Source organism: Ceratotherium simum, chromosome 30 (assembly GCF_057802395.1).
Source record: "Ceratotherium simum simum isolate JZ-2026a chromosome 30, ASM5780239v1, whole genome shotgun sequence".
Lineage (NCBI taxonomy): Eukaryota > Metazoa > Chordata > Mammalia > Perissodactyla > Rhinocerotidae > Ceratotherium > Ceratotherium simum.
In genome coordinates, this window is record NC_141929.1 from 38353454 (window position 1) to 38371330 (window position 17877).

Below are 17877 nucleotides of genomic sequence, written 5' to 3' on the forward strand. Positions count from 1 at the left end.
CATATTTTGGACGGGAAAAACCCTTCCGTACAAAAATAGCACAAATCAACCATGCAACCCAAATAGTTGTTTTTCTGCGCTTTGTTACATGTGGCATTTAGCCTTCCACTAGATGGTGCTCTAAGACCAGAGAAGTTTTCTTATATTCATGAGTAGTCATTTTATAGGCAGTGCAGCAGTAAGAATAAAATTAGAACTTGCACTCCAAAAAAATTGTACAAGATAATTTTTTTCCACGTGTGAAAGATGATTTGGTTACATAAGATAAGCCAGTAACTCTACATTTTTGGAATCCAATTTGACTTAGTAAGCTTCTCTTGGTTTACTAGTAAATAATAAGTAAAAAATATGTGAAAAGTCTGGTTAATGGTTCTACCTGGTTTAGAATTATGTGTATCTGATTTCAGCTCTTCATAAATTGGCTATAACTTCTATTTAGCTTTTCCAATTTTTCCATTGTGCATTTCCTATTTTCCCATAGCGTATTCAATAAAATGCCAGAATTTCAATGCTTGCAAATTTTCTAATTTTGATACACTCGCTCTTAAAGAGCAGTGATTGGTTTTGATTGAAGTGAAATATAATGGTAGGTGAATATTGTATATCTGGCAAATTTAATCTTTACTTGGAAAAAAACTATTCCTATTTGACAGCCTTACGTGTTTGAACAGCAGGAAATGATTTATGTACATACTTTGTACATCACTGGCAGGTAGGAAAGCATAAGGGAGGAATTGCTTTTAGTTATTGAGAAGGAACTTTGGTACGTGATGGATAAACTAGAATGTTATCAAATGTAGGCAGACTCTTCAAAAAGGTCTATAGGCTAAGATAGGAGAAGAGCTATCAACAGTCAAGATTTAAAGGGAATCAGACCATATTGTCTGGATTTTGCACTGTGCAGTAAATATTTTTCCTTTCTAATTCAAAACACTGTTTCAAAGCTTATGGGTCTGAGACACAGATGTTGGTTCATTGCTTCTAGACTATGAAGTATCACTATAATGAGACGAAATAAGCCGATTGGCATGGATATTGGAAATGCTTAGAAACTTATTTTAAAATTTGAGTCTTAATCTTCGTAACTTAATAGACCTAATCAAGCAGTCAGTGGTTTGCTCCCCAATTTCTTGTTTGTAAAGTGGATTTCTAGAATATCTTTAAGTCCGTATGGATTAACCAAAGCAGACGAACTCCTTGCTTTTTAAGCTTCACCTAATTCATTTATTTGAAAAGTGGAAATAAATTTATTTTTTATTCCTTTTAAATACTGTTTGAATGTTCACCATAATTTGATGTGTTTGTTTAGGATGTGGTTCTGTTTTTTTTCCCCTATCTTATTTACAGCATGACTGAGTGAAAAAAACATCATCTAAGGCAATAGTTCTCAACCTTGGCTGCGCATTAGAATCCCCAAGGAACTTTAAAAAATACCTCTCTACTTCTAGAGACCAATTGGATGGAGACCTGGGCGTCTGTATTTTTTAAAGCTCCCCAGTGTGTCTAATATGCAGCCAAGGTTGAGAAGCTCTGGCCTAAGGCATAGCTAATCAATATACTTTTTTAATTGAGAAATAAAGCAATTATTTTAAAACTACAGATAACGACAATAATATTGCAGTTTATTCTCAAATCCATTGACTTCACATCCATTTTCTTGATTGTACATTCATAAATTATTTTATTGCATTTAGAAATACTTTTTGTTGTCTATATATTTGATATATAAATTAATAATAAATTTTAAGTGCCAATAAAGTAGTCCAATACAGAGTTATTTTGTTTTAATCACTCTCCAGTAATGACAGTTTATTTTTTTCCTCAGAATCTCAAAGGCTTATGTTTTTGAAATACTCTAATACTCCTCCTGAGGGAATATTCAGCATAATTTTGTGCCATAGTGCTTTAAATGTGAAGAAGGACTAGATGATTTGAATCATTTTTAATTTTTGATCCTATAAATATGACATTCTTAAACATTGTTATGAAACTATTTAGGATACTTCCTTCCCCACCCCCACCCCCAGATTGCCCTCTGCCACCCGCTTATTAAGATTTTGAGTCTACTATATCAGAAAATAATTTCTTATTAAATAATGATATAAATACAAATAATACAAATTGTGCAACGTGAACTTTCAGTGTTTCTAAAGCACAAATGCTTGTATCTAAGAAGAAAAAATAGCAACTCCTCAAAAGAAGAAAAATTATAGTGACTTTAGTGAAGTGGTGCTTGAAACTTGCAACAGCTTCCACTTATAATCGAGTGCTATTCAGAAAGACTTAACGTGTACCTGAGTTATATACTACAAAACACTTTTCTTACTGGGTCTTTGAGGACTGAATGGGCTGTCTTAATGACAGGAAAATGTGTCTGAAAGGCGGTGGATTTCAATTTGCTTTTAAACTTGCAGGCATTATGACATTCTTGAAGACCGAGTTCCCTCAGGACTTATTGTTGACTACCGCAACCTGTTGTCTCAATGTGAGGAAAGTTACAGGAAGTTTTTAAATCTGAGAAGCAGTTTGTCACATTGTGACTCTGATTCTGAGCAGGAAAATATCTCCATGGTGGAAGGGTTAAAATTGTATTCAGAGATCGAACAGTTGAAACAAAAGCTAAAACTCATTGAGAATCCTTTGTTGAGGTACGTGTATCTGTTCTGCTTAGCTAGTTGGCATCTTTTCTCACCGGCTATCTTACTGAGAACTGATGGGTCTGTGTGGTTTCTTTAAGATATGTGTTTGGTTATCAGAAGAATTCTAATATCCAAGCAAAGGGCATCCGTCCAAATGGTCAGAAGATCACCCATGTGGTCGCCTCCACCATGATGACTGGTCTGCTGTGGTCCCTGCTCAGGGACAGGCTTTGTCAGGAGCCTTGTAAGGAGGAAACAGAGATTCAGGTAAAAGGAGAATTTCTTGCTCCAGGTGGCTTTATTTTGCTTCCGATGTACCCCAGGTTTTCCTGAATTCTACAGAGTGTTTACAGGAGCTTCCCAGAGCTGGTTTCTGTGCAGTGGGGATAGTGAGAGCACTGCCTTCTGTCAGCGCTGGTCACCAAGCCTGCACTGGGCTCAGTGCAGCAGCAAAGGAGATACTTATGCGTGCAGTTTTGGCTCCTTTTTCAAAGTGAAACAAGAAGGCTCATGGAGTAATATTCAGGTTGCTTTTGGGGGCGTATATTTGCAATATGTTGTTGTTGTTTTCTAGTTCCACGGTGATCCGTTGTCTGCTATAAATGCCTGCTATGAAGGTGACACTGTTATTGTTTGTCCTGGCCGTTACGTGGTACATGGCACATTCTCCATTGCTGACTCCATTGAGTTGGAAGGTGAGTATGGAAGATCACACAACCAAACTCATGTATGATACACTTAAGAAAATAGTAAATCACTGATCTTGTTGAAGCTCCAAGAATATGATTTCAACCCATTTGATTTCAGATGAGATGCCTTAAAACATTAAGGGTATTTAAAGCGTACACGGTAGTGACTCAGTGTTTGAGCAACTTGAGTGAGGTATGGTTCTTTGTGGCATTACATGTGTTGGGAAGACAAATACAGAGAAAAAAGACCATTAGGAAGAACCATACTTTCCAGATTGTAGGTGGTTTATGGAAAGAAAATCTCATTTCTAGAATAAAAAAAAATATTTTAAGCAATATTTTTTTTAAAGTTTAGTATTTTTTTATTTGTTGCTTACCCTTATTTTGCATATGTTGTGCATGGCTTTTTGTTTTAAATTTAGCATGTTTTTGTGAGGTATAGCTCCAACTTGAAAATGGACCAAAAATCTTTATCTTACTTCTTTAAAAGCTTGCTGAATGTCACAAATTCAACACTTTGTATCTTCATATTGAAAGATTATTAAAAAGAACTTTTTAGCAGTTATAATCTTATTGTACATCTAGAGTGATTCCTAAATTTAGGTTACTTTTCAATCATTCATCTTGGTCCTGTATATTTCCGTAACGTATCAAACATAGATGCACCTGCTCAGCTATTTACCAAAAGATCTTCAAGTTAGCAATAAAGCAAAAAATCATATACCATTTTAGGACTTGTGCAGCTGTTCACAAACTGCTTAAGCTATGTTCTTTATCTTGTCAGAACTTCTTAACGGAAGCACGGCTGGGAGTTTAATTTCCTGCTGTTCACTAGTACATCACCTCACCCCTTTTTTGTTTTATGTGTGTAATTTTTGTTCTTTCTCTTCTCTAATATTTGATATATAATAGATGTATGTGTATAAATAACACATTTGTAGGATAAATCATTGCAATAAAAACACTTTATTTTTTGGCGTGGTGAAAGTAGCATTAATATTATAGATTGTATGGTGGGTAAGAGTTCTTCCTAGATTGGTGAGGAAATTATAATGTAATTGCCAAAATGTCATAACTAACCATGTAGAATTCTGATAGTTAAGTGTAAAAATGACTGTAAATTTACTAATAGAGGGTATTTCTGAGAATTTGGGGAATCAGATGGTATCTCTAGAGTGAATATATGGAGTACTTGTTCCTGAGTAAGATCAAGCTTATCTGCTAGCTTATCTGATCTATAGCTAACACTTAGAATAAGAGATATACACTGAGTACCTACTATGTGTAGGGTATTAACAGTACTTATAGTAGGGTTTTTCTTTCTTGTTTAGAACATCCATTCACTTAGGTGGTGGTTTTATGTTTTAAACTGCTAAGAATACATAACTTGTTTATGTAATAATCTGTTTTTTCCTTAATGTGGCGATTATTTTTATATGTTTTCTTTTTCTGATGATAAAAAACAATGGTTATTGTAGAAAATGTGCAAAATACAGGCAGACACATAAAAAGAATCAGAAAAAAAAATGACTCATAATCCAGTCATCTGGGTTCCTCACTGGCAGCATCCCCAGGTCTGGAGCCCTCTTGCGTTCTCTAGTGCCCCGAAGGCTTGTCTGCACTCTTCACATATAGGAAACCTTGGTGGCTTTGCCTCTTTAATGTAGTTACTGCTTTTATTTACTCAAGCAGCAACTCATTTTAAACAGTGAGAATTATTTCTTACAGCTCTGTCTATGTGGTTCTGTTTTATGATGCAAGTCAGGCAAATTCTCTAGTTTTCTGGTGCTCCAATTTTTTGTAAGCCCATTCAGAGGTCTGGCCTGCATTATTAGTTTGATTAAGATTTGTAGAGATCCAATGTTGTTTCTTGGTTAGCCAAGTAGACCTATTTTTCCAAAAGCTAAAACTGTTTAAAGACAATTTGTCAGATTTTAAGTCAATCTGTTTAAGAGAATTTTAAAATTAGAAAATCTTGAGAAATGCTTAGGCTTTTTCAAACCTAATTTATATTAGAAAAATAGAATCTTACAGTTGGAAAAAAGGCTTATGAGGGCTAAATGCTTTAAAGCCCTTTGACTCAGCTGTGAGTACTTAGGATTATTTTTTTTAAAGCAGTTTTGTAAGTGAATTTAGTGCTGAGCTGGTCTGAGATGATTGATAGGGTAGTTTTCCTGATATGGGGGCAAATTGAGTTGTTATTAAAAATTGTATAGCTGGTTTAAATTAAACAAGATATGTGAGGAGACAATTAGATTTTATGTACATACAACTGGGTTGACTGGTCTCAAATACCATTTGGATCATTTAAAATAGAGAAATATATCATAGCAATTTTGTGTTTGGACATTTCCCCTCACCCATCTTAAGTGTTCTTGCTCTCTTCCTTAGGATATGGTCTACCAGATGATATTGTGATAGAGAAGAGGGGCAAAGGAGACACTTTTGTGGATTGTACGGGTGCAGATATTAAAATCTCAAGCATAAAATTTGTTCAGCATGATGCTGTAGAAGGAATCTTAAGTAAGTGTCTGAATATTTCGTGTGTTATTTGTTCCAGGCTTTGAAGGAAAACTTTATTTTCCCTGGAAGATACAGTTTAATAAAATACCACTCTCGAGTATGTGAAAGGCTGATTAATTATTTATGTACAAAGCATGATGACTTAGGAGGCTTACTCTAAAGTGAAAAAGAGTTCAGCCTATTCTTATAATTTGGTTTCTGTGTGATGATTTTTCTCCTTTGAAGCATTCCAGCACTGTGGCCTGTGTTCTTGGTGCTCACTTTAGCCCTAGGCTCACACCGTCTGTCTTCATGTTGCCCTATTGTTTGTTCCTAGGATCTGCGTCCCCTTTCTTGAATTGGGTCTCCTTTTCTTCTCCCTTTCAGAATATTCATGAAAGTTACTTTCTGATACTTTTTTTGTAATGAAAAGTGCCTTTTAACTTGATTTTGCATTTCTGAGGTCAAGTCATTCTTTTTTAAGAATGCTGCTTTTAGATTTTAGAAAATAACTCAAAATAGTCATTATTTTGTAAATTATGAATTTGTAATTCCAGTAACAAAGTTTAAATGATAGCTATTGAGAAATATTTAGACTTTGTCTAATGTCAGCTCTAGGCCATTTCTAATGTTGGAAAAGATACATTACTTCCTAAAGCATTGGAATGCGTGTTTTCATCATAGTCATTCACCATGGCAAGACGACGTTGGAAAACTGTGTACTGCAGTGTGAAACTACAGGGGTAACAGTACGAACCTCAGCAGAATTTTTAATGAAGAATTCGGATTTATATGGTGCCAAGGTATGATAATTTGTTATCCTTTGGGGAAGTAGTTTAGGTTTAAGTTCTAAATAAGTAAATAAAATGTGGGACCAAGATGTAAATGCATACTCCTGTTCTCTTTCTTCCAAGAATTCAGACACTTATATGTACTAGTCAGCCAGACTCAATTGTATAGTTCTTCTTATTTAGCATTTTCTTTCTTTTTTTTTTAACAGTTTTATTTATTTATTTATTTATTTATTATTTGAGAGGAAGATCAGCCCTGAGCTAACGTCCATGCTAATCCTCCTCATTTTGCTGAGGAAGACCGGCTCTGAGCTAACATCTATTGCCAATCCTCCTCCTTTTTTTTTTTTTTTTGTTGCCCCCAAAGCCCCAGTACATTGTTGTATGTCGTAGTTGCACATCCTTCTAGTTGCTGTATATGGGACGCCGCCTCAGCATGGCCGGAGAAATGGTGCGTCCGCGCGCCCGGGATCCCATCCCGGGCTGCCAGTAGCAGAGTGCGCACACTTAACCACTAAGCCACGGGGCCGGCCCATTATTTAGCATTTTCAAAACAGAGATTAGGGAGAAAAATAATAGATCTCACAGTTTCTCGATGATAACTGTAAGAGAGATTTAGATCCTTAAAGTTGTAACTTTGTAAATGATTTTGTAGCAATTGAAGCTCAGTTGCTTTTTTTAAAATTATACTTTATATTTTATAGTGTAAATAAGTTACACTATTTAATTGTAGATTCACAGGCTGTTGTAAGAAATAATACAGAAATATCCTGTATGTATACCCTTTACCAGTTTCCCCTAATTGTAACATCTTACAAAACTATAGTACAGTGTCACAACCAGGAGAACCTTGATTCAGTCCCCGTGAATATTTCCATGACTCACGTTGCCCTTTTACAGCCACATCCACTTGCTTTTCCTTCCGACTTCCTCCCTGATCGCTGGCAAACCCTAGCCTGTTCCCCATTTCTATTATTTCATCAGGTCAAGAATGTTAACATACGCAGAATCATACAGTATGTAGCCTTTTGGGATTGGCTGTTTCACTCAGCTCAATTCTCTAGAGCTTCATCCAGGTTGTTGCATGCACCAATCGGTTGTTCCTCTTTATTGCTGAGTGGTATTCTGATGTATGGTTGATTGTTCCACAGTTTAACTGTTCACCTGTTGAGGGACATCTGGGTTGTTTCCAGTTTTTGGCTATTGTAAATAAAGCTGCTGTAAACATTTGTGTACAGCTTATTGTGTGAACAGTTTTCATTTCTCTGGGGTAGATGCCCAGGAGTACAGTTGTGGGTCATATGGTAGTTGCATGTTTACTTTTTTTTTTTTTTTTTTTTTTAGAGAAATTGTTGGGGGCCGGCCTGGTGGCCCAGCGGTTAAGTGCGCACACTACGCTTCCACGGCCCTGGGTTCTCAGGTTTGGATCCCAGGCGTGCACCAACGCACCGCTTGTCAAGCCATGCTGTGGTGGGGTCCCATATAAAGTAGAGGAAGATGAGCACAGATGTTAGCTCAGGGCCACTCTTCCTCAGCAAAAAGAGGAGGATTGGCACTGGATGTTAGCTCAGGGCTGATCTTCCTCACAAAAAAAAAAAAGAAAGAAAGAAACTGCCAAACTGTTTGCCAGACTAGTTGTATATTTTACGTTCCCACCAGCAGTGTTTGAGTGATCTAGTTTGTTCATATCCTCACCAGCATTTGGTATTTGCACTATTTTTAATTTTAGCCATCTGATAGCTGTGTTTAACTTGCATTTCCCTAGTGGTTAATGATGTTGAACGTTTTTTCGTGTGCTTAACTGCCATCCATATCTCCTCTTCAGGGAAATGTCTATTCATGACTTTTGCTCATTTTCTAATTGGATTGTTTGTTCTTTTATACTGTAGAGTTTTGAGAGTTCTTTTTATATTCTAAATACTAGTCCTCTGTTGGAAATGTGGTTTACAGATATTTTATGCTAGTCTGTAGCTTATCTTTTTGTCTTCACATGGGCTCTTACAGAGCAAAACTTTACATTTTAATGAAGTTTAATTTATCAGACTTTTTCCTTTTATGGGTTGTGCTTTTGGTGTTAAGTGTAAGAACTCCACCTAGCTCTAGATCTCAAAGATTTTCTCCTATTTTTTTCCTAAAAATTTTATAGTTTACATTTTACATTTAAGATCATAATCCATTTTTGAGTTAATTTTGGTATACAATGTGAGTTTTAGGTTAAGGTTCATTTATTTGCCTATGGATGTCCAGTTGCAACTGCACCATTTCTTAAAAAGGCTGTCCTTCCTCTAATAAATTGGTTTTGCACCCTTGTCAAAAATCATTTGGGTATATTTGTGTGGATCCATCCCTGGGTTCTCTTTTCTGTTCCACTGATCTGTGTACTTATCCTTCCACCAATACCTGTAGCTATGTATTAAGTCTTGAAATCTGGTAGAGTGATTCCTCCTACTTTGTTTATCTTTTTCAAAATTGTTTCAGCTATTCTGGTTCCTTTGCCTTTCAATATAAATTTTAGAAAAATCTTGTCTGTATCTACAAAAAGTCTTGCTGAGATTTTTTTGTGTGTGTGTGAGGAAGATTAGCCCTGAGCTAACATCCGTTGCCAATCCTCCTCTTTTTGCTGAGGAAGATTGGCCCTGGGCTAACATCTGTGCCCATCTTCCTCTACTTTATATGTGGGACACCTGCCACAGCATGGCTTGATAAGTGATGCATAGGTCCGCACCCAGGATCCAAACCCGTGAACCCCAAGTTGCTGAAGTGGAGCACGCGAACTTAGCCACTACACCACCAGGCCAACCCCGTCTTGATGAGATTTAGATAGGAGTTCCAATAAACTGTGGTGCAGCAATGGCTCCTGGTGCACCGGGGTTGGTGATATGCACGACTCCCCATCCAGCCTGTTAGGCCTCATGTCAGCCTGGGGAGGCAGGTAGACCATTTCTTCTTCTAAATTGCCAAATGTACGTGTATAGAGGTGTTTGTGGCATTCCCTTATTCTTTTGATGTCTGCAGAGTCTGTGGTGATATTCCTATTAATTCTTGATTTTGGTAGTTTGTGTAGTCTTTCTTTTGTTTCTTTGTCAAATCTTGCTAGATGCTTGTCAATTTTATTGATTTTTTTTTCAAAGTGCCAGCTCTTTGTTTCATTGATTTTCTTTATTCTATTTTCATTTATTTCTTCTCTTGTCTTTATTATTTTCTTCCTTCTGTTTGCTTTGGGTTTATTTTGCTCTTTTTCTAGGTTTTACAGGTGAGAGCTTAGATTATTGATTTGAGACTTTTCCTCGTTTCTAATGTACACTTTTAATGTTATAAATTTCCCTCTTGGCGCTGCTTTAGCTGTGTTCCACAAATTTTGGTATGTTGTATTTTCCTTCTTTGACCCATGCAGTATTTAGAAGTATGTTGTTTAGTTTCCAAGTGTTTGGAGTTTTACTATGATCTTTTGTTGCTGACTTCTAGTTTGATTTCATTGTGGTCAGAAAACACTGTATGATTTCAATTCTTTTAAATTTGTTGAAGATTGTTTTTATGGCCTAGGATATGGTCTATCTTGGTATATGTACCATGGGCCCTTGAAAAGAATGTGTATTCTGCTGTTATTGGGTGGAGTATTCTATAAATTTCAAGTAGATCAGGTTGGTTGATGGTGTTTTTGAGTTCTGTATTCTCTCTGACTTTCTATGTAGTTGTATCAATTGTTGAGAGATGGATGTTGAAGTCTCCAACTATAATTGTGGATTTGTCTGTTTCTCCTTTCAGTCTTATTAGTTTTTGCTACACATATTTTGCAGTTCTCTTATTTGGTGCATACCCATTTAGGATTGCTATGTCTTTTTGGTGAGTCAGCCTGTTTATCATTATATAATGTTACTGTCTATCTAGTAATTTTCTTTGCTTTGAAGACTACTTTATCTGATATTAATATAGTCATACATGCTTTCCTTTGGTTAATGTTTGCATGATATATCTTTTTCCATCCTTTTACTTTCAACCTGCCTTTATTGTTCTGTTTGAAGTGAGTTGTAGACAGCATATAGTTGGGTCTTGTTTTTTAATCCATTTTGCTAGCCTGTGTCTTTTAATTGGTGTATTTAGACCATTTACGTTTAATGTAATTATTGATATTCTTTATTCTGCCATTTTATTTTTTGTTTTCTTTTTATTCTCTGTTTTTCATTTCTCTCTTTTCTTTTTTCTGCCATCCTGTGGGTTACCTGAACATTTCTTAGAAATCCATTTGTTTTTCAGTGTATCTCTTTATATAGCTTTTTAAGTGGTGCTCTAGGTATTACATTGTATCTACATAACTTATCACAGTTTACTGATGTCATTTCACCAATTCAAGTACAGAAACTTTACCTCCCTTAATATCTCTTTACTGTCTCCCATCTATAATATAATTGTCTTTAACATTTCCTCTATGTACAGTTAGAACCACAATAGACAGTGTTATGAGTTTTGTTTCAAATGTCAAATATAACGCAGAAACTCAAGAGAAGGAGAGCCTATTGTATTTACTCATATTTTTGCATATTGTATATTTTCTTCATTTCTGATGTTCTAAGATTTTCCCTTTTATTGTTTCTTTTTTGTTTAGAGAACTTCCTTTAGCCATTCTTTTAGGGTGGGGTAGGTCTGCTGGTGACAAATTCTCTTTGTTTTCCTTCATCTTAGAATATTTTGATTTCCTCTTTATACCTGAAGGCTATTTTCACTGGGTATAGGATTCTAGGTTGACAGTTCTTTTCTTTCAGCCCTTGAGCAATATTGTGCCACTTTCTTCTGGCCTCCAGGGTTTCTGATGAGAAATCCTCTATCATTTGAATTTTTTCCCATATAGATAAGGTATTGTTTTTCTCTGGCTGCTTTCAAGATGTGTTTCTTTTTTTCTTGTTTTTTTTTTTTTTTTTTTTTTTTTGGTCTTAAGCTTTGAGAAGTTTAATTATGATGTATGTTGGCATGGATTTCTTTAAGTATATCCTCTTTGGGGTTTTCTCAGCTTCTTGAATCTGTAGGTTTATGTCTCTTGCCAAATTTGAGAGTTTTTAGCCATTATTTCTTTGAGGTTTTTTCTTTTTTTTAGCCTCATCTTCCTTCTCCTCTCCTTCTAGGACTCTGATGACATGAATTTTGGATCTTCTCTTGTAGTCCCACAAGTCCCTGAGGCTCTGCTCACTTTTCTTTTTCAGTGCATTTCTCTCTTGTTCAGATTCAGTCATTTCTGTTCTGTCTTCTGGTTCTTTCCTCTGTCCTTTCCCTTCTGCTGTTGAGCCTGTCCACTGAGCTTTTTTTTTTTTTTTTTTAAGATTTTATTTATTTATTTTTCTCCCCCAAAGCCCCAGTAGATAGTTGTCTGTCACAGCTGCACATCCTTCTAGTTGCTGTATGTAGGACGCGGCCTCAGCATAACCGGAGAAGTGGTGCGTCGGTGCGCACCCAGGATCCGAACCCGGGCCGCCAGCAGCGGAGTGCGCGCACTTAACCGCTAAGCTACGGGGCCGGCCCTCCACTGAGCTTTTTATTTCAGTTATTATATTTCTCAGTTCTGAAATTTCCATTTGGTTCTTTCTATCTTCTATTTCTTTGCCGAGACTTTCATTTTTCATTTGTTTTAAGTATGTGTTCATAATTGCTTATTAAAGCATTTTTATCATGGCTGCTTTAAAATCATTTGTCAACTAATTCTAACATCTCTGACATCTTGGTTTTGGTTTGCTAGGCAGCTGCTGACTTAAATTAGTCTCCTTTTTAAGTTCTATGTGATTCCTGATAATTTGGTATTTAATTTTAACTATTTTGTTGTATATGTACTTTTAATGTCTTATTTTTTTTATAATTTTATTTATTTATTTATTTTTCCCCCAAAGCCCCAGTAGATAGTTGTATGTCATAGCTGCACATCCTTCTAGTTGCTGTATGTGGGACGCGGCCTCAGCATGGCCGGAGAAGCGGTGCATCGGTGCGCGCCCAGGATCCGAAGCCGGGCCGCCAGCAGCGGAGCGCGATCACTTAACCGCTAAGCCACGGGGCCGGCCCTGTACTTTTAATGTTTTCCCCCTAAATCTTTTTTGTACATAACCCCAAACTGAAAATCTCTTAGCTGAAGGCCCAATTAGCAGATCTTTTTACTTCTCTACGGAGAGTTAGGTTGGTGCGTAGTGGCCACTCAGCCCTACATGTTCTAGTAATCCCCAAAGGGGGAAGTAATGATGAATGTTTTCTCATGGTACACTGCTACTCCTAGAAAGACAACATACGTGCAGTAGATGTGTCATAAGTGGTTGGTAGCAACTCTTCTTCATCTATGATATTGTGTGTGCAATTATTCCAAAAATGATTTCTTAAATAACTATAGAGGTGTGAGTGAATCATTTTTACTCCCCAAAGTGCCTAGCATAGTATCAGGAAATAAATTATTCCTGTTACTGTTCCTTTTTTGTTGGTACCATGTGGTGCTGAGGGACAGGGTGGTGCATTGGGCCAAGCATGAATCTCTCTGGTTACTCTGTGTACATGAGGCACTTGAGTTGGCTGCTAATTTTAACATGTGTGTAGTAGTAGAGACCATTGATTGTTTAACTCATAGACATGACTTTTATTTTTTTTTTAAAGATTTTATTTATTTATTTTTCCCCCCAAAGCCCCGGTAGATAGTTGTATGTTATAGCTGCACATCCTTCTAGTTGCTGTATGTGGGACACGGCCTCAGCATGGCCGGAGAAGCGGTGTGTTGGTGCACGCCCGGGGATCTGAACTCGGGCCGCCAGCAGCGGAGCGCGGACACTTAACCGCTAAGCCACGGGGCCGGCCCTCATAGACATGACTTTTAAGTTAGGTTGGGATATTTTAAGAGTAGTGTGTTTTGGGCCGACCCCGTGGCCTAGCAGTTAAGTACGCGCGCTCCGCTGCTGGCGGCCCGGGTTCGGATCCCGGGCGCGCACCGACGCACAGCTTCTCCAGCCATGCTGAGGCCGCGTCCCACATACAGCAACTAGAAGGATGTGCAACTATGACATACAACTATCTACTGGGGCTTTGGGGGAAAAAAATAAATAAAATTATAAAAAAAAAAGAGTGGTGTGTTTTTAAAAATATAGGGTCTTATTTCTATCCTCAAATTACAATATTTTACTAGACTCAAATACTGTCCTCTAACTAATTGAATATCTCTGAGAAGATAGTCGTTTTGAATATGTGCATCTTTCACTGAAATTGTTAAATGACTTGGTTTTTTTCCGACAGAATTAGAAAACTGATTTGTCCAGAATAAAAGAGAGTGGAACAGCAATCAAGTGCTGATACTCCTACCCAGTGTAGTGTGTGTGTGTGTGTGTGTGTGTGTGTGTGGTTTTTGAAAGTGATAAATGGTAGACAATTTGCTAGAAATGGAGCAAATGGAAATGTTGATTAGAAATACCTAATAAAACTTTCTATAAAACACTATATTTGTGCTGTTAAAGTCTAAGAAGTGATTGTAATAAACCTCTTATAGTCCTGCCTTTTAAAAACTGACTGTCATTGCCTTAAAATGTAACTTGTAGGGTGCTGGTATAGAGATATATCCTGGGAGTAAGTGCACCCTGAGTGACAATGGGATCCATCACTGCAAGGAAGGGATACTCATTAAGGTGAGCACCTCCTGAAACACCCTCTTTCCAAGGGTTAGAATGATTTCACCTAAAAAATAATTATGTTTTATTAAATTCCCATGTTGGGTTCTGTTATTTTAATAGTATCAATAGGTGGTGATTGAAAGTCTCTTGTGAGAATACTTTGCTGTCTATAGATTTGCAAACACGACAGAGGAATGCTGTGTCACTCAGAGCTCTGACTGTGCTACCACATATTGATAAGCATAGCTTTCTTTTTTTTTTTTTTTTAAGATTTTATTTATTTTTGTCCCCCCAAAGCCCCAGTAGATAGTTGTGTGTCATAGCTGCACATCCTTCTAGTTGCTGTATGTGGTACTCGGCCTCAGCATGGCCAGAGAAGGGGTGCCTCGGTGTGCGCCCGGGATCCGAACCCGGGCCGCCAGCAGTGGAGCGCGCGCACTTAACCTCTAAGCCACGGGGCCGGCCAGCATAGCTTTCTGTGTTACTTTTAAAATAGCCTGGAAAAGTGAGAAGGTTTCAAAGCAGGCAGTGTTGACTGTGGCAGTTCCTTAAAACATCTGCTTTCAATGTCACAGGACTTCTTAGATGAGCATTATGACATTCCAAGAATATCCATGGTGAATAATGTCATACATAATAATGAAGGTTATGGTGTCGTCTTGGTGAAACCTACAATTTTCTCTGACCTGCAAGAAAGTGCCCAAGATGAAACTGAAGGTATGGTATATTTAGTAATTTTTAAAAATAAAAACCAGGTCTAATTTACTTTATTTCAGCATTAAACTCTGATTAAAAATCTGAGTCTTGCTCTCCTCCTTAAAAAAGATAACTGGCATACAGGGGCATGGAGATGGGGAAGCTTGGTAAAGCTATAACATTATAGAATCTCAGGGTGAAAAAAATTTTCAAGCTCAACTAGTTCAATTATTCATTCAAACCTTGATGTATGGTTTCATGGTCCTGCAATTCCCTTCTTATCATGCGTGGCTTTCTATAAAATTGTAGATTAAGGATGGGCATATGATAGCAGGGGTGGCTCCTGCTGGCATTTGTTAAGGCTGGAGGCAGAGAAAGGAGTGTGCCGGGTTGCAGGCTCATTTACTGGAGGGGATCGTGGAGTTGGCCTCTATTTATTTTTGGTAGAAGTAAATGCCTCCCTGTCAACTGTCTTTCTTGACAGCAAAGCTGAGCTAACTCTGGGAAATTCATGAATTTGAAGCCATGCCCCGAATCACTATGAAATCTCAGTCACAGAGAAGCATTAGGCATGGGCATGTGTGAGGACAGTTTAAAGGATGGTGAGTGGTCCTTGTCGTCCTTCAGGAATCCTTAGCAGAAAAAACTTGAAAGCTCTAATAGACTATAGAAATATATATGTTTTAGTTGGATTAGTTTTTGTATTTAACTTTATTTGTTATAATTTGTTTGTTTCTGCAGAAAATAGAGCACTTAAAATTCAGACAAGTGGAGAGGCCGATGCAGCTGAAAGAGTGGATCTGGAAGAGCTGATTCAGTGTGCAACTGGTAGAATGGAGCTTTACGCAAGATCTGACCTTTCCGAGCAAGTCGAAGGCAATTGTGAAATTGTAAATGAACTGGTCGCTGCCTCCACGCAAAAAGGCCAGATGAAGAAGAAAAGGTTGAGTGAGCTGGGGATCACACAAGCTGATGACAACTTAATGTCACAGGAGATGTTTGTTTCGATTGTGGGGAACCAATTCAAGTGGAATGGGAAAGGGAGTTTTGGCACATTTCTTTTCTGACCAGTATGCTACAAGTAGATGGCTAAATGCTGGATTTTGCGTATGCTGCCCCAAGAATCATTGCTGCTGTCATAGTTCGCTTCATGTGTGTATTTTATATTTGATATATTTGATTGGGTTTGAGTGAAATGTGGATTTATTTCTATCTGCAGGTGTTGCACATAAAACACTCCCTTTTTATAAGAAAGGTCATGAAAACGTATAATATGGAAAATAATTGGAGGTTTCTTTCCAGAAAGTCTTGCTTTCTCAAACATGGTTCTCTTGTATTAAGCCTATTAGTAACTTTCTAGTGTAAATACACTTTAATCTAGCACTTCAGAGAGGAGGAAGAAGGGCAGGAAATGCAAGATGAGTGCACAAAAATGCAACAGTGTCAGAAATACAGGGTTCTTACAGTTGTCTTTTTACCCCAATTACAGCAAGTCTGATTTCCATGCTGTATTTGCATAATGCTTGTCTTAAAGTAAAAGCTTCTATGACTGGGAGGTTATCTGCCTCATCAGACTTACTGAGAATCGAGTGGGATGCATTTTTATGTTGAGCTGTGTAATCGTCAAAACAGTAACACAGCACAGCAGGTTTGACAGAAGTGACATGTGATCTTCAGAGCCAGTGCACATAGAGCATTCTCACTGTTCCTGAATACAAATGATTAAAAAGAAGGGGCTTTTCTTTTACCATAACAGTATTCTGATCACATTTCGTACACAGTCAAAATGACTACCTATATAACCTATATCATCTCTGTGTTCTTGATATCGTAAAACACAGGTTTTAAAAATATTTATATTAAAAAAGTGTATGTGATATTAATATGCTAACTGATTAAAATTACAATGATGAAATAATAAATTGAATCTTGTGTTTTTCCAAACGCCTTGTGGGCCATCATGCCGCTTAGCATATGTGATCCTTTGAGGTAAACACAACATTTTGATGTCTTTTTAGTGTTTCAGAAAGAGTCTTAATTTTTTTCCTCACTGTGATTGTTTGTATCTTAAATTTGAATAAATTATAGTTCTTCCTTTTCATATGCTACTAAATGTGAAAAGATTTATCTTAGCTTTTTTGTTTGGCCATTGAAAGGCATTTTTCTTTTACTCTTTAATCCTGTTGCAAAAGTAATGCTAATTAATTCTGCATCAACTTGTGCCAAATACTGATTTAAAAACCATTTATTCAACTTAAAAAAAAATAAAATTGGGTGGGGGGTGGACACAAGGGGTGAAGGGGGTCATATATATGGTGATGGACAAACAAAAATGTACAACCCAAAATTTCACAATGTTAAAAACTATTAAAACATCAATAAATAAAAAATAAATAAAATTGGTTTTCCAATTGAATTTCCACTGTATCTTGGAGCTTAGATTTTGTATATTCTCATGTAACTTACTAGAGTGTCAAAAGAATGACAAGTAGCTAGTCAATACCTTCTTTGTTGCTTTTTATAGCATGATCGTTTTTCAGATTTCATTTCTATGTTTGTTTAAGTCTAGGCTTTTATTAATTTTTATTCATGTGATAAATTATTAGTGAATAGGCCTAATGTATTCTTCCTGAAGTTACATAGAGTACATCTTGCCTCAGTCGTGAAGAGTTGAGCGTCTCAGATGACGTACAGGGAGTATAGAGAGAGCCCGGAGGGGCGTGGATTGTGACATTGGAGGTGAAAAGAAGGCTGTCTGCTGTGTGGATTGAATTACCATATGCCCTGTCCTTATGGTCTGCCCTTAGTGTGACCTTGAATTTGTGGCAGGTAGCAAAGTTCTGTACCTTGATTTGAGTATTTTCTTTATTTGAGGTTCTCTAGAAGTATCTCCCTCAGTTTCTCATTCTGTTACTGTGCCACAGATAAATGAATGTATTTT

At 37.0% G+C, this 17877-nt stretch overlaps 1 protein-coding gene across 2 annotated transcripts in view; it reads left to right on the forward strand.

The window, feature by feature from the left end:
• Positions 1-17363, forward strand: part of SHCBP1 (SHC binding and spindle associated 1) — a 28676-nt gene extending 11313 nt beyond the window's left edge. The window contains exons 6-13 of one of the 2 annotated variants that reach the window (XM_004443432.3): positions 2415-2648; positions 2738-2906; positions 3214-3334; positions 5720-5851; positions 6515-6633; positions 14169-14255; positions 14816-14957; positions 15678-17363. In XM_004443432.3, coding sequence (XP_004443489.1) covers positions 2415-2648; positions 2738-2906; positions 3214-3334; positions 5720-5851; positions 6515-6633; positions 14169-14255; positions 14816-14957; positions 15678-16003 — 1330 coding nt within the window. In that variant the 3' untranslated portion in view covers positions 16004-17363. The remainder of the gene's footprint in view (positions 1-2414; positions 2649-2737; positions 2907-3213; positions 3335-5719; positions 5852-6514; positions 6634-14168; positions 14256-14815; positions 14958-15677) is intronic. The other variant, XM_087420329.1, reaches the window with a different exon arrangement.
• Positions 17364-17877: the final 514 nt, after the last annotated feature.